This window comes from Mesoplodon mirus (genome assembly GCF_964341445.2).
Source record: "Mesoplodon mirus genome assembly, chromosome: 18".
Classification (NCBI taxonomy): Eukaryota; Metazoa; Chordata; class Mammalia; order Artiodactyla; family Ziphiidae; genus Mesoplodon; species Mesoplodon mirus.
In genome coordinates this window covers 12,644,234-12,668,716 of record NC_138994.1, presented here as the reverse complement: position 1 = coordinate 12,668,716, position 24,483 = coordinate 12,644,234, and the positions used below count along the sequence as shown (strand labels likewise).

Below are 24,483 nucleotides of genomic sequence, written 5' to 3'. Positions count from 1 at the left end.
AGCGCCGAGCGGGGCGGAACGGGGACCTGCGCGCATCCGCGGCGCACCCGCCCTTGCCTGACCCCTCTCCTCCCCTGCCCTCCGCGGAACCCGAAGAGCCTCCAAGCCTTCGTCTGAAGTGTGTCCTCGCCCCGCCGTGCGTGCTCTCCCGGCGTCTCCAAGCCCACCCCCCGGGGGTATCCAAGTCCTCCTCCCGTGGCTCTCCAAGCCCTTTCCCCGCCCGGGGCCTCCAAGCCCTCCTCCCAGGGACTCCGCACCCTCTTCTGTGGGGTTTCCACGCCCCTCTCCCCCGGCCCATGCCACACCGGAGGGCACTGGGTCCAGTTGGTGCTCAGTACACATGTATCCGTTAGGCCCTGCTGCTTGGTTTACAACATTCAATTTCCCTAGAGAACCTTACGTCCAGTGGGCAAGAAGTAAGATCTTAACCAGCCCTGTGGAGATACCTGATTCTGAAAGAGTGGAATTAGCAGTGAGGTTCATTCATGAGGATTAAGTCTGAAGAAGGTGAGTAATTTACTGATACAGGGGGAAAAGAAAACCTACTTAGACTCATTGAACAGGAAAAGAGATCTGCCCAACAATCCCGAAACTGGGGAAATCAGATGCCATTTCCTGGTAACTTAACTGGAAGCCCGAGGAACTGGGACAATTGCAGACCTGCCAGGTTGTCTGGTAACAATAATGACAGTTGACCCAAGTCTTTGAAATAATCACATTTCTATAGACTTCATGCAGGAGGGAATCAAAGCAAAGAACTACACACTCACAAGATGGATTACTGAATTCTCCCTCTCCTTTTCCTTTAGATTTTGCAGCAACTTACATTGATAAACAACTCTGAATGTGTCTGATGCAGGTAAGATGTTTGTGTTCATTCCTGCCCTAGGGCTACAGGAATAATAGGAGGATTTCTTTCTGAACACGAGGAGGCACACACAGGACCAATGCAGACTTCTCAGCTCAAAATTTTTTCTTTTGGGACTTCCCTGGTGGTCCAGTGGTTAAGACTCTGCACTTCCAATGCCTGGGGCGCAGGTTCGATCCTTGGTCGGGGAACTAAGATCCCACGTGCTGCACGGCGCAGCCAGGAAAATATTTTAAAAAATTTTTTTTATTTCTTTTAATCCTTTTCCCAGGAATATAGATTTGGGTTTTTTTGGGGGGTGTTTTTTAAATGTAAAACAATTCAACTTTAAAACATTGCAGTTTTTCAGAATGCTTTGTCTTAAACTCATCCACTTCTCAGTTGTAATTTAGGTAATTGATTTAAGAACTTTGTCATTGAGACTGTCTTGAATATAGTTTATTCTTAAAAAAATCAAACTGATTGGTTTCTGTGTGCATTATGTTATTTCCTCTGCTATATTATGGATTCCTTAAGGTCAGGGATTTATGAATCCTTGCACAGAATGAGTAGTTTGAATTACTGAGCTGAATATATGACCAATGTACAAAGATTTTCTTCCATTTTCCAATCTAATCCTTGGTGTTTTATGATAGAATAAATAAGATTTCACTGTTTCCCAGCTGCTTCAGTATCATCCAGAAACTTTCTCTAGTTTAACATAAACTAGCCAGCACTGATAAACTTGTGGCTTACTTGTTTTTTAAATTATCAATGGCCTGTTTTAAATCACAGATAGTTTTCTCTGACCTAGAATAAATTTTTAGAACTTCCTCCTCTGTACAACCAAGCTGACTCGAACTCTAGAAACATAATTGTTTTTAACGCTATTCAAAGTAGAATTAAATTGAGGATAAATTTTCTACAAAAACATCATATTGTGGGGCCTGAAAAGTGTTTGAGATATTTGCCTGTTTTCACTGGCATAGTATACATAGGATAAGAGAGTCTTTAAAACAAGAAATTGTTTTGCAGTCATTTGTGTTATTACAGATTATAGCCATCTTGTAAGGAAACAGTGCTGTTCTGTTTTAGGGACAAATCACAACTAAATGGCAAGGGTCCCTATGTTTGAACATGGAGACAGACATCCTTTTTTTTTTGATTTGGCTGCGCTGCATGGCATGTGGAATCTTAGTTCCCTGACCAGGGATCAAACCCATGCCCCTTGTAGTGGAAGCATGGAGTCTTTTTATTTATTTATTTAGTTAGTTAGTTAGTTAGTTATTTTGGCTGCGTTGGGTCTTTGTTGCAGTGCGCGGGCTTCTCATTGCGGTGGCTTCTCGTTGTGGAGCACAGGCTCTAGGTGCACGGGCTTCAGTCGTTGTGGCATGCGGGCTCAGTAGTTGTGGCTCGCGGGCTCTAGAGCGCAGGGTCAGTAGTTGTGACGCACGGGCTTAGTTGCTCCGTGGCATGTGGAATCTTCCTGGAGCAGGGCTCAAACCCATGTCCCCTGCATTGGCAGGTGGATTCTTAACCACTGCGCCACCAGGGAAGTGTGAAGCATGGAGTCTTAACCACTGGACCGCCAGGGAAGTCCCGAGACAGACATCTTGATTCAATTTCATGTCGGTGAAATGAGTTCCCTCCCAGTTCATATAAGAACTGAAACAGACATTGGAAGGACCAGGCCAGTTGAGCCTCTGGAGTCTATAACCCTGAATTTCTCCACTAGGAAGAAGTGCCCAGACAAGAGGTTTCTTTGTCACATGACTTCACAAACAATAATACGATGTCGGGTTGCTCACCATTTAAGATGCGACTGGTTCATCTGGACCTGAAAGGAGCCCCACCGAGGGTCTGCTACCTCTCGGAGGTGAGAGCGCCCTTGCTCCTCTAGAGAATCACCTTGCCTTGGGTTTGGTTATGAAGTTGTGAACAATCCGTGTTCTGTAGACGTGTGCTTGGAGCACAACTGTGTGCTCTGTGTTGGGGCACGGTGGTGGCAGCAGCGTAGGTTTTGAATTTCCCCCGAATCCCCTCACGAAGCAGACAGCAACCAGGACGGCAAACGGAAACACAGAAAGGACAAAAGAAACCACCGCCTCTTCGTTGTGAGCTGAATCGTGTTTCCCAAAAAGATGTGTTTAAATCCTAACCCATCGGACCTCGGAATGTGACCTGATTTAAAGACACGATCTTTGCAGAGGTCATTGACATAAGATGAGGTCATATGGAGATAGGGAAAGCCCTAATCCAATAAGTGGTGGCTTTATAAGGAGAGGAGAATGTAAACACAGAGACTTACACAGAGGGCAGATGATGTGAGGACACAGGGAAGGTACCACATGAGGACAGAGGCAGAGATTAGAATCGATGCATCCACAAGCCCAGGAGGACCAAGGGTGCTGGAAACTCCCAGAAGCTGGAAGAGGCAGGAAGGATTCCCCTTACAGCCTCAGAGGGGGAGCATGGCCCTGCTGACTCCCTAGATTTTGGACTTCTGCCTCCAGAACTGTGAGAGAATAAATTCTGACTGTTTCAAGCCACCCAGTTTGTGGTGACTTCTTATGGCAGCCACAGAAAACCCAGGTACTCTAAATGAAAAATAGGCATCAGGGTATCCCTGTGAATTCCAAAATGCAAGGGGTGGGGCCAAACCACCGACAGCACAACACCCACGTGGGGTTAGCAGCCTGGCAGGGGGTGGTAGAGGAAAGAGAAAAGAGAATTCAGACGATGTCAAGACCAGAGGACCCAGAAAAGAGCCCAGCTAGTAAAGGTTTGTCAGAAACTGGGCGAGTTGTCCCTGGCTCCAGGTTGAGGGTGAGTGCCCAAGGCCTCAAAGCACTCCAAAATACCTTCCAGAAACTTCTTCCAGAAGGACAGAGCCCACACTAAGGACACAGTGTTGGGGGGGAAATCCACATTGAGCTGGGCAGGAACATTGAGGGTGAAGTGGAGAGAAGTTTCAAATACTGGGGGGACGGGATCCAGAGGGAGTGGAGACCACGTGCTGTGGCAGTAGCCACACAAAGTCCATAACTGCTAATCCTTTATGTAACAGCAGCAGAGGGAGCCCTGGGCCCAGCTCCATCCCAAACAGAAGAACCTGCTCTCAAAAACACAAGAAAACACATCTCATTTAAAAATGAGCAACAGAAAAGAAGTGTAGTTGTGCCACACAAAGACACTGTAAGAAAAAAGAGGACAATGATCTGAGTAACAGTGAAGGTGCACCAGGAACGTGTGACCACAAAGCAGATGACATAGTTCCGCAGCATTTCAAAATGAGAGCAGAGATACTAAGAAAGTGATACAGTTATGGAAGAACAGCATAAGTCAGAAATAGAAAAGCCCAGAAATGTGACAGCCAGACAGAAGGAGGTTGTGAAAAGATTGCCTCCAGACTCGGGAATGAATTAGAAAGTAAAAGAAAAAAAAAAGTCAGAAACGGAGACCAAACTAGAAAAAAAAAAAGTGAGTAGATGCCATGTGAAACAGTATTGGGAAATAAATGGCAGAGAAGAAAAAGTCAAGTGGGAAGAGATAAAAGCATGGTGACAAATGGATAGATGTGGAAGACAGGCAAAGAAGATCCAGCTTATGTGTAGCTGGAGCCCCCATTTCATTACCTGCTGCTGCTGACAGAGTCAGAGGTTTAGACAACAATTTCTTATTCCTCCTGTTTCCACAAGTTGGCTGGGTAGCACCCTTAGGCTGAGCTTAGCAGCCCGTTAGCCACCCACAGCACCAAGGATCCCTACCACCCCCAATGGAAATGCCAAAGAGGCCACCCAGTGGTCAAATGGCCAAAAGGCTACAAGGGAAACCAGGAGCAAAAACGCTGAGGAAAATACGAAAATGCTGTAACCATTATGTTCCATTTGTGTAAGTGATTGACCTGGGTTAGTTTGACTCCTTTCCACAATCTGCCTCTTCTTGTAATTTGCAGTCAATTATTGATTACCCATTTTACAATTATCCCAGCTAATTCTTAGTCCCAAGCTGATTTCCTCCTTCCATCCAGCATGCTTCAGAACATCCCCATATTCTTGGGGAAAGAAAACTTCTGATAGCAACATCAACAAGAATGCTACAAATCACGTAAAACTCACAGTGGCCCTTGTCTGGACGTGGGTTACTATTCTGAGTTTCTGCAGGAGCCCCCTCCCTTAACACCCACCCCTGGCCATGATGCCAGGCTAGAAGAAAATCTCAGTCCTGTGTACAGTAGGCACAGTCCTAAAAGTCCTGGAGAATAGGGATCCATGTTCTTTGAGGTAAAGGTGGAGAAAGAAGTGGGGGAGAACCAGGGGAGGGACCCCATGAGCACAGCGGGACAGCCTCTTTCCTCCTTCATCTCCCTCCTCTAGGCTCCTTCCGGGTGCTCCAGTAACCCTCCAAAGCCCTGTAGGCTCCCCTTGCCCCAGCCCCCCCCATTCCGCCCCCTTGTATCCAATGAACACATCACTACTTTAGAATTTGATTTGGCATCACACAGAGTACGTGGGAAAAATACAAAGATCAACTGCAATCCATGTCCATCAGCTGGAAGAACGAGTCCGTGAGCTTCACGTGTGTCACTTTCTGTTCAAATAGTCACTACTTCATCACATCCCCCTCTCCCCCAGATTTTCCCCCTGTTCCGTGCCCTGGGTGCAAACGGCCTCCTCATCGAGTATGAAGACATGTTTCCCTACGAGGGCCACCTGAGGCTGCTGAGGGCCAAGCACGCATACAGGTACCTGAGCCGCCAAGCAAGGCGATGCCTCTGCAGAGAAAATGGGGTGTGTGGGGCAGCAACCTGGAAGGGAGTGGAGGGCAGGCAAGAATCGAACGACAGCAGGACAGTCCTCTTCTGTCTTGTTAAATGTGTGTCTTTAATCATAAAAATAAAGCATGTTCACTGAAGAGAATTTGGAAACATTTAAAAGAAAATAAGCATCAGCTATGATCCCCCACAAGGAAGCGCTGTGATCTGTTTCAGTCTTGTCTGGGTGTGAAGTGCGTGGAGGACACTTTGACAGGTGTCCATGCAGGGGAAGGAGGGCTGCTCTTTAAGGCGGGATCTTCACCAGAAAAGTGAGGATTAAAGGGGAGAGGATCAGAATCAGTGAAGTCAGATAGTGCGGTCATGGGTGCACCCCACTTGGCTTTAAAATTATGGGTATCCATGTAAATCGGTAATAAATAGCCCAAAAGAAAATGGGCAAAGAACATTTTGATCCCCCCAAAAGAAAGAAAAATAGCCAATAAGTATATGATAGTAATAAAATAACAGTGAAATGCCATCTTGGCTACCAAACTGGTGAAGCTTTTAAAAAAATGATAATGCTCTGTGTCCACAAGGGTGAGCAAAAGCAAGCCTCCCACTGGTGGGCTGTAAAGCAGCCCAGCCGTCCTGGAGGGCAGCTTGGCTGCATGTGGTAGAACTCCCAGCACGTACGTGTGGGCAGGAAACAGGAAAGGCATGAACCAGAGCATTAATGTGGTGAGATGGCGGAGGTATTCGTGTTTATTCCTACAATGAACACGTTTTGTTCTTTTGTTTTTTGTTTTGCTTTACATCTTTATTGGAGTATAATTGCTTTACAATGGTGTGTTAGTTTCTGCTTTATGACAAAGTGAATCAGTTATACATATACATATGTTCCCATATCTCTTCCCTCTTGTGTCTCCCTCCCTCCCACCCTCCCTATCCCACCCCTCCAGGCGGTCACAAAGCACCAGGCTGATCTCCCTGTGCTATGCGGCTGCTTCCCACTAGCTATCTAACTTACGTTTGGTAGTGTAGTTCCTTCGTTTTTGAAAGTGAAAAAGGTGCCAGGGTTCCGGTGAAGCTTGAAAAAGGTATATTTAAAGACAGAACTTTATATAAATCAATTCATTTATAGAACTGGTTAACTTTAGAGATGGTTCAAACACATACAGAAGTTGAGATAAATTCACAAATGACAACTCACGGTGGAGCAGGCAGTGGGCCTTTCCAGGATGGCGTCCTCAGTGGCCTCAGAGACGAAATGCTGGCTTGAAGGGACACTCCCACCCTAATCTTGAAACTCTTCATTTTTCTTTCCGCTGTAAAGGGATCACCAGCCTTCTGTATAAAGGGCCAGACAGTAGATATTTTAGGTTGTGCAGCCCAACTGATCTTTGTTAACAACTATTAGTGGGGTAAAAGCAGCCACAGGTGATAATAATGAGTGGGTGTGGCTGTGTTCCAATAAAACCCTATTTGTGGACACTGAAGGATGAATTCCATACGATTTTCACATGTCACAAAATATTCTTCTCTTGAGTTTTCTCAACAATTTTAAAACATAGAAACCATTCTTAGGTCACAGGCTGAACAGAAACAGGTGGTGTGTTTGTTCTCAGGCCCGTCTTCCCACCCTTACTCTAAAATATGATTGCTTGTGTGGCCTAGTTTCTTGTAAAATGACTTTAGCCTGTTGTCGAGTTTGGGTCAGAATAGCTGGTACTATTCTCACAAGAAGTAAACTGTTACTTGACATAACAGAGCATCGTTTTCCTAAATTCTAGCATGGGAGTCTTCTCTGAAAACTTGAGAATATCCGTTGGGCTTTTCAGAGTTAGCAACCCTGCTAGTTTCCGCAGTAGACTCGTCCCCCAGGAACCTGACGAGGGGGGTTGGGGGGAGCCTGAATGGAAGCCTGCGTGAACCTCTCTGGGTGGTCTTGGTCTCTCTAGCCCCTCCGAAATCAAAGAGATCCTGCATCTGGCCACACTGAATGAGCTGGAGGTCATTCCCTTGGTGCAGACATTTGGGCACATGGAGGTAAGTGGGAGGAAGGAAAGTTACCTGGTACCCAGGTGTGGGGTTCAGGGGTGCACAGACGGGGCCAGACACAGGCAGGGAGCAGCTCAGTACTGTACAGAGAGGCTCTGGGAACGGCTGAGGAGCTCGGAGCTCTAGGTGGGAGCACCCTCTGTCCAAGGAGGGGAGGGGAAGAGCTGGATGGGGGTCCTGATTCCCACAGAGCCCTGCAGACTGGGTTGTTTTCCTTTTTAATGTATATTCATCAAAGTATTATTGTGTGAGGTGAAATACAACATTAAGAAAATGTGCTTTCTAGGACTTCCCTGGTGGTCCAGTGGGTAGGACTCCGCACTCCCGATGCAGGGAGCCCTGGTTCGATTGTGCTGCCAATGCAGGGGGCCCGGGTTTGATCCCTGGTCGGGGAACTAGATCCCACATGCATGCTGCGCCTAAGAAGTCCGCATGCCACAACTAAAAACAGATCCTGCGTGCCATAACTAAAGATCCTGCATGCCGCAACTAAGGATCCCACGTGCCGCAACTAAGACCCGGCACAGCCAAAATAAATAAATAAATATTTTTAAAAAATATACTTTATTAAAAAAAAAGAAAACGTGCTTTCTGTGTTCTCCTTTTTCACTTAATGTTGAAAATATTTTCCCAAGCTCCTTTGTTATCTTCAAAAATATTTTTCACATCTGCCTCAGATAAGGGGAAGCAGATTAAACATAATACTGATTTAATGGCTCTCAGGCTCCGTTTAGATCTATCAGCAGTCCTTCTCCCACATCTTCACTTTCACTTCCAGTGATGGCGCTTTCCTTCCTGTTTGGGGATTCTCTCCCATCATCTGCCCTCCAGCTCTCCTGGTGCACTCTCCCTGCTGTGCTCTCTGGGCTCCGGTCCTGACATGCTCTCGTTACCCACAACCCCCTTCTCCTAAACCCTACAGCCTCCTGTTCCCCGGCTCTGGCTGTGCCCAGCATCTTCTCTGTGTGCTGTCCTGTAGCTGCACTGGACTTGGCTGTCCCCATGGCACCTCTCGAGGGCCCTCTACTCACTTCACACTCCTCTGGACAAAGCCATTTCCCCCTCCTGCTTCCCTTTCCTGTCCTCAGTGACTCCCAGGACCCCCGTCTCTAGTGCAGACCCTGGGTTCTAGTCTACAGTTGTCTGCTTGGTGTCTCTGTTGAGAGGCCCCTTCCAGCCTCAGGGAGGGGCTGTACCATCCCCAACCCCCCACTCCAGCTGCATTTCCCGTCTACTGTCAGGTCCTACCCTTTGCTCTTCTGCCACCTGAGTCAGCATTCCCTCCGTCCCACTGTCACCATCCTTGTCTAAGCTACTGCCTGACGGGCTGTAAAGTCCTCCAGTGGGTCTCCCAGCATCACTCTGCCCATCCCCACCCTGCGCCCTGCTCCCCTCCACAGCTGGTCTGAGCACCTCAAGTACAGCTCCATCGTACCACGCCCTCCTGCTCCTTAAGTGGCCTTGCTCTGCTCTTAAGGTGGATTCGTCTCCTGGGGCTACCATAGCAAAGGACCACAAACCAGGCGGTTTAAACTACAGACATTTGTTCTCTCACTGTCTGGAGGACAGCGGTCCAAAATCAAGGTGTCAGCAGGGTTGGCGAAGACTCTATGTCTGGTCACTTGCATCAGAATAGCCTCTTCAGCAGTGAAGCACAGTTCAAGGATTTTGCGCATTTCACTTTCTGAACTGTTGAGTTTTTAAAATTCTTTGTTCTGGACAAAGTCTTTTGTTAGATATGTGATTTACAAACATTTTCTCCCAATCTGCAGTTTGTCCTTTCATTCTCTTAACAGTGTATTTCAAAGAGCAAAAGTCTTTAACTTTGACGAAGTCCAGTTTATCCGTTTTTCTCTTTGATGCATCATGCTTTTGATGTCATTTCTAAGAACTCTGCCAGTCACCAGGTGATGAAGGTTTTTCCTGTTTTCCTCTGAAGTCTTACACTTGAACATTTTCTGTTTAGACTTATGATCCATTTGGGGTTAGTTTTTGTGTGAGGTGTGAGGTGGAGGTTCATTTTTCTTGCGCGTAGTATGGCACTACTTGACCAGTGGTGCCAACACCATTTGTCAGAAACACTGTGCTTTCTTTGAAATTTGGTATTGCCTTTGCACCTTTGTCAAAAATCAATTGACCACATTTATGAGAATCTATTTCTAGACCCTATTCTGTTCCATTGATCCATGTGTTATCCCTTTGTCTATACCACATTATCTTGATTGTTATAGCTTTATTGTAAGTCTTAAAATCAGGTAGTGAGATTCCTCCAACTTTATTCTTTTTCAGAATTACTCTGGCTATTCTAGTTCCTTTGCCTCTTCATATGTATTTTAGATTCAGTTTCTCTATGTATCTACTAGAAACCTTGCTGAGATTTTGATTGGGATTGTGTTAAATCTGTAAATCAGTTTTGGCAGAAAATTACCTCTTTACTGTGTTGAGTTTTCCAAACCACGAACGTGGTATGTCAGCCATTAATTGTGTTATTCCCCTAAATGTGCCTTTTAGGTTATGTTGTGTCCAGGTTTGGGTTTCTTTGCCTTTATCTTCCTTGGAGTTTGATGAGCTTCTTCACTTTTGTGAAGTTTGGGGCCATTTCTTCATGTTTTTTTCTGTCCCCTTCTCTTCTTTTGGGACTCCTTAGCTCATGTGTTGGCAGCTCGATGTTGCCCTGTGGTCTCTGAGGCTCTGTTCATTTTCTTGCACCTTTCCTCGGTTACTCAGATTGAATAATTTCTGTTGATCTTTTGTTCCAATCACTGACTCTCTCTTCTGACATTTCAAATCTGCTGGGCCCATTGAATGGATTTTTTTTTCCACCCTGCGTGGCTTGCAAGATCTTAGGTCCTTGACCAGGGATTGAACCTGGGCCCTCGGCAGTGAAAGCACAGAGTCCTAACCATTGGACAACCAGGGAATTCCCCCTGAATGGATTTTTTAATTTCCCTTATTGTAAATACTTCCTTTCTTTTTTTTAAATTTTTTTAAAAATTCATTCATTCATTTACTTTGGCGCGTTGGGTCTTTGTTGCTGCACGCGGGCTTTCTCTAGTTGTGGTGAGCGGGGGCTACTCTTCATTGCGGTGCGGGGGCTTCTCATTGCAGTGCCTTCTCGTTGCAGAGCACGGGCTCTAGAACACAGGCTCGGTAGTTGTGGCGCGTGGGCTTAGTTGCTCTGCGGCATGTGGGATCTTCTCGGACCAGGGATCGAACCCGTGTCCCCTGCATTGGCAGGCGGATTCTTAACCGCAGCACCACCAGGGAAGCCCCTCCTTTAATTCTTGGAACATATTCATAATAGTTTCTTTGAAATAATTGTCTGATAAATCCAACATCTAGGTCCACTCAGCATCAGTTTCCATATAATTGTTTTTTCTTTGAGTCTGGGTCCCACTTTCCAGTTATTTGCATGTCTCAATTTTTGGTTGAAAACTGGACATTTCAGATCATATGTTATAGCAAGTCTGACTTTTCCCCCCATGGGTAGTGGTAAGTTGCCTGGATTTAATCTGTCTCCCCAGCTGTGTGTGGCCACGGATGCCTCTGTTGTTTTTGTATTCTTGTTCTCGGTTTTTGCCCTAGGGGTCACTCTTCGGTCTTCACAGCTGATGATTCCGCAGGGTTTGGGTGGTGGTTGTGCCCGAGCCCATAAGGCCCCACCTTATGCCACAGGGGTTGGGGGGCCACACTCAGGGTTCAGGCAGTTCTCAGTCTGCCGCGGCTTCTGCTTTCCACCCAGCCTGCTCGGGCCCCCGGGTGTGTGTGGCCCCAGCCAGCCGGTGCGTAAGGAGAATATGTGTCACCTCTGTAGCCCTGTGGGGACCGCAGAATTCAGAACAGTTTGCCACTTTCACTGACAGGTCCCCAAAGGCCGGGTTTACCCACAGCCAGCCATTGTGGGGGGTGGGAGCACCTAGGCAGAAGCTGCAGAAGCTGTTTTTACCCAAAGTTATGGCAGCCTTTCATGAACACGCATTTCCCAATTTGTTGTTCACCTTTGGTTGGTCTCTGGAGCCCTGAGACGGTCGTTTTGGACAAATCATTCCACTTTGTACTTGTTTTGGGGAGAGGATTTGCCAGCATCTTCACTTGAGCGAGAAGTCCATCCGTGTGTAATTCTGTTGTGAAGGGAAGCTATCTTTTCCGTTTTCTCATTCAGCCCAGTTAGAGTTGGAAGGGAGAAGGACGGTTGACCAAGCAGCCAGGTTACTCAGAGACCCGCCCACTTGGCACCCTGGCTCTGGTCCGCAGTGCAGCCCCGCCGGCCCCTCCAGGGACTCTTAATAGATGCGAGGCCATCAGGACGCAGAGGCAGGAGCTGGACTTCGGGGAGCTCGGGGACAAGGTCCTCCCCAGGGCCACCAGCTTTCCTGTTGTCTCCACACAGTTTGTGCTGAAGCACGAGGCTCTCGCTCACCTCCGGGAAGTGGCACTTTTCCCCAACACCCTGAATCCCCACAAGGCGGAGTCCCTGGCACTGGTTGGAGCCATGATTGACCAGGTGATGGCGCTGCACCCGGGCGCCCGGTGGCTCCACATCGGCTGTGACGAGGTGGGTGCCTTGCCTTGCCAGCAGGCGGCTCCCCCAGCTCTGCAGCAGCCCCTTTTCTTCACCTCACGGTCACCTTCTCCCACCTCGTGGGTTCTTCTCTTAAATAGAAAAGTAGTTCCGAGGATAAAGAAGTGCTGGCCGAGGAGATGTCCCCCGTGAGGGCCTTGGTCCCAGCTGACGGGTGATCTCGTACCGGCAAACCTGCCGAGCCAAGCAGGGTGCAATGGGGTGCAGGCACCCACGGGACAGCAGCAGAGCAGCCCCCGGTTACTGCACATTCATGTCCTCGGGGTCAGCGTGGCCATGAGTTTGAGCTGGTTACTTTCTTCCAATTGAAGAAGAACAGTTTTGGACTGTGGGAGAAAGGAAATTACCACTTTAGGGCCGTGGAGCACTGGCTGGAAAAGTGGCTCCCGGGGGTGCCCTCCTTGTCCTTGAAAAACACAGTGGCCAGGAAGATACCGAGCCACCGAGCACAGTGACCCAAAGGCCTCTGCTCGTCTGAGCTTGGGCATCTGAGCTGGGACGGTGGTTTGTAGGCATTTTACCCCAGAGCTTGATCCTCTTCTTCAAAAAAAAATCTCTTTTTTGTAGTAAAATACACACAACATAAAATTTACCACTGTAACCACTTTAAAGTGAATAATCCAGTAACTTTTAAGTCATTCTCAGTGTTGTGCAGCCCTCCCCCCGGCTACTGCAGGACCTCTCATCTCCCTGCCGCCCTGTCCTCCGCCCCTGCATCCATCAGTCTCCTTTCCATTTCTACGTTGCCCCCCAGCACCCCATAAACGGAGTCCTGCCCCATGCATGGGCTTCTCTCACTGGGCACCCTCTCCAGCGTGGCTGAGTGATGTTCCAGCAAGTGGACGGGCCACGCTCTGTTTATCCATCTTGTGTTATTGGACATCTGGTTATTTCCATCTTCTGGCTGCTGTGGGGCTCCAGACTCGAGACTTCCTTGCCCAGGCTCAAGGGAGTCTTGAGTCGAGGTTCGGGTCTCGGTGCAGAAGGCAAGGGCACCCTTCACTGTCTCCTCCCCGTGGGCAGCTGCCCCGAGAGTCTCCCAGGCCACAGCGTGAACCCGCGGGTGAGGATGGGTGGTCCTGGGGCAAACCCACCTGTGTCTCCTCCCAGGTCTACTACCTCGGAGAGGGTGAGGACTCAAGACAGTGGCTGCAGCAGGAGCCCAACACCAGAGCAGAGCTGTGTCTGTCCTACATGGAGGCGGTGGCCAGCCACGTGCAGGCCCGGCACCCCACCACGACGCCCCTGGTGTGGGATGACATGCTGCGGGACATCCCCGAGGACCAGCTCTCAGGTCGGCCAGGCATGGCCCTGGGGGACCGGCCACGCTCCTCAGGGGGCTTCCTGGTGCCATGAGGGGAGGAAGCCGAGCTACTCTGAGCCCCCGACTGTCAAGGAGAGACCGTGTAGTAGATCCGTACCAAAGCTAACTCTAGACCATCCTGTTAGGACTGTTTCTCAGATGAAAATGCCATTCCCCTAAAAGGCCTCCTGGAGTCTTGCCAGGAGTACTGTTGTGAGAGATCTGACCCAGAGAGCAGCACGAGGCCCCGAGGGGCGCTGACCATCAAAAGCTGGGTGTGCGGGGGGGAAAGGGCCCCTGGTGGCGCTTGAGAGCTTCCAGTGCTTCTAGGGGCCTCAGCCCCACACACCTGCACGGCCAGCCATGCAGGGGCCTCTACTGAGGTTCACACCAGCTGGTGGAGGGAAGCAGTGGCCCCCCAGCCCTCCGGGGCCCAGCCTGCCTGAGGCTCTGGGGGGAGACAGGGAGGTCGTGGCCCACGCTTCCGCAAGGCCCACCCAGGTGTCCTCACTGCAGCCTCTACCACATGTGGCCACTTGGGTTTTAATTAATTATAATTAAGTCCACTTAGCGGTATGTTCCTGTTGCACCTGGGCCGGCCCCGCATGCAGACAGTGTGTCCCCCTCGAGGGAGCTCTGGGACCGCTGGCCTGGGACTCACCCCTGGCAGCTCCAGCAGTGTCCAGTCACTTCCAAAGCCAGCTGGCCTTGTGGCTGTGGCATTTACAGCCAAAATCATAGCATAGTATTGAGTCTGTACTTAAATCCATTTTAACACAATAAGGGAGAGTTAGAGGGACGCGCCCTCACAGCTTCTCTCCACCCCCAGCATCGAGGGTGCCGCAGCTGGTGGAACCTGTGCTCTGGGACTACGGGGCCGACCTGGACGTCCACAGCAAGGGTCAGTACCATAGCAGAGCCCGGTGGTCCTGGGCTCCTCCCGGTTTTCCACCTGGACAGGTGTGTGTTTCGGGCTTCCCGGCTGCACCTCTTCAGGTCTGCCACTCACACCTCTCACTTGCTTACCCAGCGCTCCTCATGGAGAAGTACCGGAAGAGCGGCTTCTCCTGGCTCTGGGCCGCCAGTGCCTTCAAGGGAGCCACAGGGGCAAGCCAGGCCCTGACCCCCATCGAGCACCACCTCAGAAACCACATGCAGTGGCTGCAGGTGGCGGGCAGCGTGCCAGCGGACACGCTGCAGGGCATTGTCCTGACTGGCTGGCAGAGGTGAGGCTATGCAGGCCCCAGGGACGTTCTTGGGGCCGGCCTTTCCCGGGAGGGTCTAAGCGGCTCCCGTCACCTAGGACACACCACCCTCCTTGGCCCATCCAGTCTGGGCCTCAGTCCTTCCTGCCATTCGGTCAAGGGGAAGCAGCCAGCCCTCTGAGGAGGGTGTGGAAGGACCAGCTGCACAAAACAAGCCACTTGGGGTCAAGCCCCTCACACCACACTCTGCAGAGGGGACACTGCTTGGGGTGTTCAGGGCCCTAGGGCACTGGCCCTCCTGGCCCATGCTCTGTCCAAACCACCTGTCTCTTCACCCTGTCCTGCCCGCCCCCGCCCGAGGTCATGTTGGGAGAGGCATGAGGACAGACTTTGGCTTGTTTAGGATTTCACATCATTTGAAAAGTAGAGCTACAGGTAAACCCCTGGTCCCAGGCAAGTCCTGGCCTCAGGTCCCATCCTGAGTGGGAGGCCAGGTGGCCCTGACACCAAGAGCAGGAGGCCCTGAACCCACAGGAGGTAGCGGGAGGCAGGGCTGACCCACTGGACCTCAGCCCTCACTCATACAGCTGAGTCAAAGGTTAACTTAGGGATTTCAGGATGGCAACCACAGAACATTGAGCCCAGGCAGGTCACTCTGGGTGAGGTTCCTGCAAAGCCATGGAACCTTACGGAAGCAGCAACCGCTCTGCAGAAGCTTCTAGATCCGTCCTGTCTCGCGGTGACTCGTGTTTGAGCATCTGCTGTGCTGAGCGTCCCTCTCCCATGGTCTTAGGTATGACCACTTCTCTGTGCTGTGCGAGCTGCTGCCCGTGGGAATCCCGTCCCTGGCTGTCTGTCTGCAGGTGCTTCTACATGGTATGGTCCCCTGCTCCTCTCAGGATGCCTAGTGCCCGGGGCCCCCAACTGCCACCTCCTTGGGGCTGGACTGTGGTCTTCCAACCAGTGCAGGGGAGGGGAACGCACCCATGGCCCCAGCTCACCCACCCACCCACCCACCCCACTGCAGCCCGGGTCTTCGAGCCTAAACCCAAGACACAGACCAGGAAGTTAGGGGGACATGCCCCGCAGGCACAGTGAACCCACAAGGAAATTCATCATGGTTAGGGTGCAGGGGAGGGTCTGCCTTCGTAAATATCCTGAATGCCCAGTGCTGGTGGGTGTGGCCCCAGTGGGGCAGCTCCCTCACTTCTGGTTCTCGAGGGAGCAGCCAGGTGTGGGCATAGATGCTTAGAGACAGAGGAGACCAGCAGGCAAGGTTGGTGACGAGGCCCTGGTTACATAAACTGCATGTTATATGGGACCAGGTGGGAATTTAAGTAGCAACATATGTGATGTTGACACACAAAAACATCGAGGTGGTTGAGGAAAGAGGACTGAAAAACACACTTTGTATTGTGCTGAGCTACAGGGAGGTGGAAGGACAGATACTGGGACTCTGGCTTATCCTCTTTTGAAGTGTTAGTTCTGAACTCTTCGGGAAAAGGTACAGACAACAGAGCAGATGCCTGTGCTAATAGGAGCGCATTGGCCTTGGCACCCCTTCCCCAGGAGGCAGGCAGCACAGAGCCTCCAGCGTGTTCTCACCTCCCCACCAGGCTGCAGTAGCCTTGGGCTAACCCACCCCTGAGGTCAGCATGTGCTCAGCTGGGCCTGGCTGGTGGTCCTTCTCAGTTGCTTTGCCCACCACCCATGCCTGAGGGCCAGGAGGTCCAGCCAGCACGGAGTCCAGGCCACCTTCTCCTCCAGAGGCCCCTCCAACCTCCGTCTGTGGTTGGTTTTAGGAGGCTTTGCCGAAAACGTTAAAGCAAGAGTGGAGAACTTTCTTGGGACTTCGAGCTTGGAAGCAACGGATTTTAGGAGGTAACACCCTCACCCCCAGCCCTGCCTGTCCCCTCATATTTGGATGCATCCTCAGCACGGCGGCTCCCTGTGCAGTGAGAGGGCCGGCTCCTTCCCTGGCAGTGACATCTTGAACCTCATCACACAAGTCAGCCTCCATCTGTGCAGCTCCGTGGATGCGCTGCTGGAGAGGGACAGGTGAGTGACCCCCTACCCGGCAGGATGAGGGCCAGCCAATCCTGCAAGAAGACTTTCTGGGTGGAAAACAACTTTTTAAAATTTCTACCAGATTTTCAAAGGTCTTATTTTACAACGACCGAGCCTTACGAGCCACAGCGTGCCTACCTGTGTGTGTGGATTTGCCCCCAGGTATGTGACCGGCTGGTTCAGTCCCTACCATCGCAGGCAGAAGTTCATCCACCCCGTCATGATCCAGCACATCCAGCCCCAGGCGCACAGGTAGCCCACACCCCTCCCAGCCGTGCCCATCCCCGAGGCTGCCCACCCTCTACTGCATGCTGGCAGCTTTCTAGACAAGCTTTCTAGTTATTGCAGCCGTGGATTCCTAGGTGACTCAACTGAATCAGCTGTGCCTTTAGGCTTTAGAGAAACTGAGGTGTTCCTGCCTGAGAGGGTGAGGGTCACCAGATGCCCTGAGCAGGGTCCAGGGCTCACCATAGAACCAGACTGCCTAGGGCTGATCCTGGCTCTGAGAGAGGCCAACACAGACTGTCCCCACTGAGTATAAGATGCAGTCAACTGTCAGCAGGTTCATGCACCAAGAAAAACCCTGCCAGCCAGTTGTGAAGTGCCTTCTAGTTTCAGAGGTCAGACTGTGACAGTCATTCACTTATTCCCAACAACCCTATGAGGCTGGTGCTAACGGCCCTGTTCTATGGATGAGTAAACTGAGGTACGGGATGTACTGACCCGTGGGGTTCTGGAGGCCATGAGGGTATGCCCCAGGGCCCTCGCCAGGCAGGCTCACTGCCTCCTGGTCCTCAGTCTCCTGGCCAGGTGGAGCGTTCTCGTGGAGGAGCTGGAGGCTGCCCTGCAGCGTGTCTTCTACCCAGACGCAGTGGAGGAGTGGCTGGAGGAGAACGTGCGCCCCAGCCTGCGGCGGTTGCAGGCTCTGCTGCAGGATCTGGGTGAGGCAGCCAGCCCCAGGCCCGACTCGGGTCAGGACCCGAGGGGAGGGGGCCAAGCTCAGGCTGTCGGCCTCCCTGCAGTCTCATCAGCTGTACCCGGCCCCACGTGCGCCTCCTGAGCCCTGGGCAGCCGTGCCAGCAGACAGCGCCCACAGAAACAAGAGTAAACATGGAAGGAAAAGACACTCTGGGCCTATGCAGTGATCAGCGTTAGAACTTTAATTCTTTCAAAATAAAAAGGAGAGTGGAAGCCAGAACTCTGAAAGACTTAGTTACTGGCCCTCACGATGGTCTGGAGACCCTCCTCGCACAGCCCAGTCCTGGGAGAGGGGAGCTGGCCAAACACCCTCCCTCCTCCAGCCCAGGGGCAAACACACAAGAAACCAACCATAGCTGTTTCACACCTTTTAAGAAAAAAGTATTTCAGGTTTAACCATTTAGAAACCTAACTTTGGCATGTTTAAATGACTGTGTGCCCAAATTAAGGGCTGGCTGGCGGCCACCACTGGTAAGGGAGAGGATCTCATTTCTCTGGAGTTCCCTGGAAGTTGCCATCTCTCACCCAGGCAGCCTCAGAACCTCTGGTCCATGCAGCCATTCCCAGGTGCACAGCCTCATGGGTCCCTCGCTCAGAGGTGCTCTGGGCACATGCTGTACCTCGGAGGAGCCTAGGTTCAGAGAAAGCAGGAGAAAACTAATAGTGCAGTTGAGGGTCAGTGTGGCTGGCACCCAGACTCCACAAGGGTGGCTGCAGCTAGCTGCTCAGGCACTGCTGAGGGGCAGCCATGAGCCCAGCGATTCCGGCCCCAAACACACAGGCCTAGCACCAGAGTTCAAGAGAAGCTGGGAATCTGGGTTCTGAGGGATGGGTCCAGGTTTTGTTTTTTTTTTTTTTTTTTTTTTTTTTTGCGTGGGTCCAGGTTTTTAAATGCTGCACAAAGCTAGAAGAGAGAACTTCTGCCTACTCTGGGGGCAGGGGCGGGAGGTTATCCTCTCTGTGAGAGCCTGGCTGCAATCCTGGTTGGACTCGAGATGAGCCACCTGAGCGGACAGCAGTCTGGGGGCTGTGGAAGCCTCAGGAGTGGCTGCAGCACACCAACCAGGCGTGCCCCTTAGCGTCCACCCTGAGCCCTGGCAGCTCCGCAGGCAAGCACCTCGCTTCTGACCACTGAGGACATCCGGCTGCGGGGAGGGATGGGTGTGGGGAGCAGGGCAGGAGATGGGACTCCTGGGGATGACGTGTGCGGCAGCATCCTCAGAGCCTCACCCAGACGCTGGCCCTGCGCTGGCCTGCTGGAGCCTCACCGCAACCCTCAGGACCTGGTCCTGGCAAACCTCTCGACCCAAAGAGCTCAGCCCTGGCCCTCACACCCTGGGACCCTGGGTGTTCTTCCTTCCCGTTTCAGAGGCCTTGAGCCCCCCACAGCTAGCACGTCTGGCCTGTCCACACCAGGCCGCTGCCCCAGTGGGCTGTCTGATTCCAGAAAGAGACAGATCTGAGGCCTGTGCCCTCTCTGGACCCCTCGGAGCCTGCAGAGAAGGTCCCACTGTGGTTTTGCTCAGAGGACAGAAGCAAGCAGCAGGAATGGCTGAGGGTCCTGCCCCGGGGCTTCCAGGGACACAGCCGGGAGCTGAGGAGGAGGACTTGTAGGCGGCCCATCAGTCCTGCTGGGGCCCCACCAGAACCAAGGCGGGGGTTCCGTGGAGGTCAGCTCTGGTCCCCAGGGCCATCGACCTCACTGTCACTGCTCTGAGATAGCTCCATGGGACTTTCAAGGCAGTGCAGCTCCAGGAAAGTAGTGATGAGCTTGGCGATGGCTTCCACGTCACTGGTCCAGACGGGCACAGGGAGGAAGGGTGGGTTATTGTGATGGAGGTACTGGCCACCCCGCAGCAGCCAAAAGACCATACCTGTCTCACCCCAGGTATCTACCTCCAGGGTAACCCACTAGGACCCAGCACCTTCAGTCCTGATCCCCACCCTCACCTGACCCTAGCCCAGTCCTCTATGCCCACTGGGGACCCCTGACGTCCCCATCCCCTGTCCCTGTGGGGACCCCTGACCTCCCCATAGTGGGTGGTGGCAGGCCTGCCCCCCCGGCCTCACCTCCTCCCCCACATTCCTGAGGCCTCTCTCCATGCCCTGCCGTGCAGGGCAGTCCCTGGGGAGGACCACCTGACTGGGGGCGAGGGGCAGCCCTGGCCAATCAAGTCGCCCGTCCTCGGCTTACCTGCGGTGGCCCATGACAGCACTCTGCGTGAGGGGGTGGGAGAAGCCCGTGGCAAACCGAAGCACCGCCACATAGCCCTTCCCGAAGAACCGGACCTTCTCCTCCTCCACGTTCACGTCCCGGATGTCACTAAGCAGGACCACCACTGTGGGCAGGGCCCTGTCAGTGGCCGTGTCCCCCACCCACCCTGCCCCTCCCACCTGGGTGCTGGCACAGTTGCTTCGGGGCCACGATGCAGAGGATCACATCACGCTTGTCATGAAGCAGAGAGCACGTGTCACCCCATGTCTGAGGCTGGGCCCATGCCGAGACCCTGATCTCAGATGTCACAGGTCAGTGACCACAGTGCAGGGTTGTGTGGCTGCTGGTTAATGTCCAGTCTGGGTGAGAAGGAATGTCCAGCAGGCCCACTGTTGCCTTGAAAATCCCACCCCTTCTCTCAGTCTAACACCTCAGGGGGTGGCTAAGCACAGTGCTGCCCAGCTTTCTGCTTCGTTTTCCCCAACTGCTGGAAAATGCCTTCCTGGTTTCTAGTGGCCAGTCACTGAGCTGGGGGCTGCCCAGCAATTTCCTTTGGGCCAGGGCACGTCTGGGGTACACAGCGTCCACAAGGCAGGACACAACCCTGGTCACTGAGCGGCCAGCTTGGACCCAGCCCATTTCCAGGCCTCAAGCTGCTCCCTGCCATCACACACAGACGCTCACCGCCCTCCGTCCATCCCAGAGTAACCTGTGTCCTGTTCACTCCCCACGCCTCACCTTGATCATGGCCTGCTCTGCAGAGAGTCAGCAGCTTTCTATACAAGCTGAACGTCTTCAGCACGACCTTCCCGGTGCTCTTATTGAAGACGGCTTCCTAGAACGCCAGCCACAAGGCAGTCACCTGGCTGCTAGCCTGTGAGCCAGCCCAACACACACAGACTTGCCGACTGCGTCCCCCCCCTCACCAGAGCAGACACTCAAGGAGGCGGCCCCTCTTCCTTCCCATCCCAATCAGAACCCCAAACCCCTGCAGCCTGATCCCTCCCGGGGCTGGGGTGTGAAAAGCAGAGCCTCTCTCCGCACTCAAGAGAAGCGAGCACGGCGGACGAGGTCATCAAACGAGGGAATGGAAATCGGCAGTCAGAGAGCAATACTGGGGCCAGGCGACCCAAAGGACACGTGAAGAGGGACAAAAGGGAGGTGAGGGAAGTGGCCTTGCCCTTCTATTCTAGGAGAACTTCTGGGAGAACAACAGCTTTAGAGGATTCCTTCGCCTAGGGATGGTCACAGGCAATGTCCAGAGGCCAAGTCCAGCTATCCAGAAACCACTAAGCTCAAGTTTCAGGATGCGGGGTGGGGGGGGGGCATTAGGCCCCTGGAGCCTTTCTTCCTGCTTTGATTCGCACTGCAGGGAAGCCCAGGAGCCCAAAAGCCTGGGCACCCTTCCTGCGCTGGCCTCACCTCCCAGTCCTCCAGGTTCTGCACGGCCACGAACAGACAGCCCGTGACATAGAAGAGCTTCCAGCCCAGAGTATCTGAGGAGCAAACACAGGAGACAATCAGGCGAGGGAAGGCAGCAGAGGGGCGAAGGCCAACGTGCCCAGAGACGGTGCCCCCTCCCCAGCACAGCTGCTTCCCAGACCGAGGGCAGGAGTGGCACCTGGGGGCCTGGCTTGCTGCCCATGCCTGCAAGGACACCCCACCCTCGCCATGGCCACCTAGCACTGCGGTCCCTGTCACTTGGGACAGGACGTGCTCCCCCAGTTCTGCCCTCACTCTCCCCTGGATGTCTACTCGTGATGACAATCACGGCACGGTGAGTAAGAGCAGAAAGGTGGGAACGCTTACAGGGAGCTGCTGGAAGCACGGATCATCCCTGCAACAGAACATGAGGCAGACACAAGAGTGCCTTTCTGAAGAATATTTTATGATATATGAAAATGCTGGAGATGTACGTGAAAAACATAAGCTGCGGGGGACACACCAGCACGTGGAAGTGGGCCGCATCCGCAAACAATTTAGAGGCAGAGGCAGTGCCCAAAGCCATGCCCTGGCAGATTACAAATGACGGGCTTTCCTTTTTTCTCTCCCAATCAGCTGAGGAAGTTCCTGGGGGGCAGGTGATGCATCTCACCTCCACTGTAGTAGGCAGCAGCCAGGCCAATCGACAAGATTCCTGCGAGGAGAAAGCAGGTACCTTCCCATTGGGCCACCACCAGCCCAAAGCCCAACTCCTCCCAGGACCCACAGACCCAAGTAAGCAGCCCCTTCCCATTGCCAGGGATGGCTGAGGGCAGGGAGCAGGGGGCAAGAAGACCACCAGGCTCCGAAGTGGGGGAAACAACTGGGAAGTCTGTTCAGAAGAATGTTCTACACCAGTCACAGTATTCACTGGACACATGTCTATGTGAGGTTGCAGAGCTGACGGGGGAACCAGAAAGAGGAACCTGATGTGGGCTTTACCCACTGACAGCACATTGTGTGGAATGAAGACAAGGCTGAAGGTAAAGAATCACAACTCAGGGCTTCCGTGGTGGCGCAGTGGTTGAGAGTCCGCCTGCCGATGCAGGGGACATGGGTTCGTGCCCCGGTCTGGGAAGATCCCACATGCCGCGAAGCGGCTGGGCCCGTGAGCCATGGCCACTGAGCCTGCGCGTCCGGAGCCTGTGCTCCGCAATGGGAGAGGCCACTACAGTGAGAGGCCTGCATACCGCAAAAAAAAAAAAAAAAAAAAAAAAAAAAAAGAATCACAACTCAGCACATGAGACACATCAGGCAGAGTCCTGGGAAGGAAGGCCCACAGCCAGGCTGCTGAAGGCACAGCAGCTTCTCCCCACACACCTAGGTTCCAGTCAACATGGTGCAGCTGCCCAGGGAGTGCAGGGCCCTCCAATGGGTACTGACAGGGATGGAGGCCAGGGCCCCCACCGCCTTACTCCTCACTGTCTCCATCATGTGGGCCCTGACATAAATCAGATACCTGGGACTGGGTGTATGAAAACAAGCAAAAGGGGAAGTACGGGGACCTCAGAAGAGCATGCAGAGTATTAACGAAAGGATGTTAAACGGTGAAAAAAGACAAGACAGACACACATCATCTGTAAAAGCACACGTAGAGGATAAAAGTTGGAAAGGCACAATAGTTGCCATATCTTGGGGTAACAGAACCATGAAAAAATTTAGTTTAATTTTCATCCTTTTTTAAAGTTAGATTTTTAACTTGAGAAATATGAACATCCTTACCAACCAGCAGGGACCAGGACCTGATGCCTGGAGCCCTCTTCAGATGGAGGCAGGAACTGGTGCGTGTCTCCACCTGCATATACATCCCTGGAACGTGCTGCCACAACTTTCAACAGGAGACTGGGGGGCTGGGGAAGGGCAGACAGACAGCTGGAGCCCTCGAGCCACTGCCAACAGACAAGAACCCAGCTCCTCTCCAGAACAGGAAGCCAGGCTGCCCACTAGCAAGGCCCACACAGGCTCAGGAACCAGTCAGCCCGTGCTGACTGCAGTCTCTGCGGTCTGGCAAATCACTTAATCCCCCAGAGACCTGTAAGGAAGGTTCTTCTCTGCTCAGTTGTAATGGTTGCACTGGGGCTTTGTCCCCTGCTCCGACTCACAAAGCATCAACAAGCACTTGATCATCACCTGCTCCCTTCCTACCTGGAAACCTCAGTCTCTTGGAAACCGTTAGCCCCCAGCAGGCTTCAAACTTCCGGCACCTTACCGGAACCTACCAGAACACCCTCATTTCCCTGTGCTGGCCTCTGAAAAAGGGAACTGAAAGTCTCATCATAGTTTGAGTCTGTACTGGCACTGACCGAAAAAGCCAGCTCTACGGTCTCCTACAGCTGCCGAGAACAGTCTGCACCCAGCGGAGGGAGCGGAGGGAGCGGAGGGTCCAGAGCACTGGTTTAATGAACGAGTCAGCAAAGGGGACTGATCTTCCACACGTGGAGAATTTTGCCCTGCACGCTGCAATACGCTCGAAATGCTGGCTCCAGGGACCCCGTTCTGGGTAGCTTTTCAGATATTCCCTGTGAAGTCAAGTCAAATTTCTGACAACAAATAGTGAATTCACTTCACACAAACGAAGCCAGGATCCTGGGACATCACCGGCTCCTTCCCCTGACATGCCTCATCTGTCTCCACGCGCGACTCAGCCGCCCGCGGGGCGAGATCACGCCTGTCACCGGCACAAGCCACCCTGGACACGCCCCGCTGACCCCTGCGGCCACACCAGGCGCCCCGCCGGCTCGCGCGCCGCCAGGCCTCCGGGGCATTGAGCCGGGCTGGGTCCCGAGACTGCGTTCCCAGCAGGACCCCGGCTGCGGGAGCCGCCCCCCAGCCCACCCCGCACCTCCCACCCGCGACGGCGGTACGGCCCGTCCACTGCGGACACTAACCTGCGGGCGCGGACGCGGGGAAAGGCCGGACCGCCAGGCTTCAGGACCCGCCGGCCTCCGACTTCCGGAGCTGGGGGGCTAAGCCGGCTGACTTCCGGACCC

At 52.8% G+C, this 24,483-nt stretch overlaps 2 protein-coding genes across 8 annotated transcripts; one reads left to right on the top strand and one right to left on the bottom strand.

Moving 5' to 3' along the window:
* Positions 1–391: 391 nt before the first annotated feature.
* Positions 392–17,962, top strand: HEXD (hexosaminidase D). 4 transcript variants are annotated; one of them, XM_082603017.1, is made up of 14 exons: positions 392–507; positions 810–859; positions 2,583–2,723; positions 5,482–5,591; positions 7,562–7,649; positions 12,052–12,216; positions 13,354–13,537; positions 14,376–14,447; positions 14,577–14,772; positions 15,545–15,627; positions 16,554–16,632; positions 16,708–16,809; positions 16,981–17,070; positions 17,617–17,962. In XM_082603017.1, exons 2-14 carry the CDS (start codon positions 845–847, stop codon positions 17,876–17,878), a joined length of 1,587 nt encoding a protein of 528 aa, XP_082459143.1. In that variant the 5' UTR covers positions 392–507; positions 810–844; the 3' UTR covers positions 17,879–17,962. The 4 variants fall into 4 exon arrangements, with proteins under 4 accessions (XP_082459143.1, XP_082459144.1, XP_082459145.1 ...); XM_082603018.1 differs by lacking the exon at positions 2,583–2,723; XM_082603019.1 differs by lacking the exon at positions 17,617–17,962 and having other exon boundaries at positions 16,901–17,027.
* Positions 17,958–24,483, bottom strand: CYBC1 (cytochrome b-245 chaperone 1). Of its 4 annotated transcripts, none has more exons than XM_082603072.1 (7): positions 24,382–24,480; positions 23,216–23,343; positions 22,107–22,148; positions 21,434–21,507; positions 20,750–20,846; positions 19,991–20,135; positions 17,958–19,588 (listed from the first exon to the last, which is right to left on the bottom strand). In XM_082603072.1, exons 2-7 carry the CDS (start codon positions 23,298–23,300, stop codon positions 19,468–19,470), a joined length of 564 nt encoding a protein of 187 aa, XP_082459198.1. In that variant the 5' UTR covers positions 23,301–23,343; positions 24,382–24,480; the 3' UTR covers positions 17,958–19,467. The 4 variants fall into 4 exon arrangements, with proteins under 4 accessions (XP_082459198.1, XP_082459199.1, XP_082459201.1 ...); XM_082603073.1 differs by having other exon boundaries at positions 23,216–23,382; positions 24,382–24,471; XM_082603075.1 differs by lacking the exon at positions 19,991–20,135 and having other exon boundaries at positions 24,382–24,483.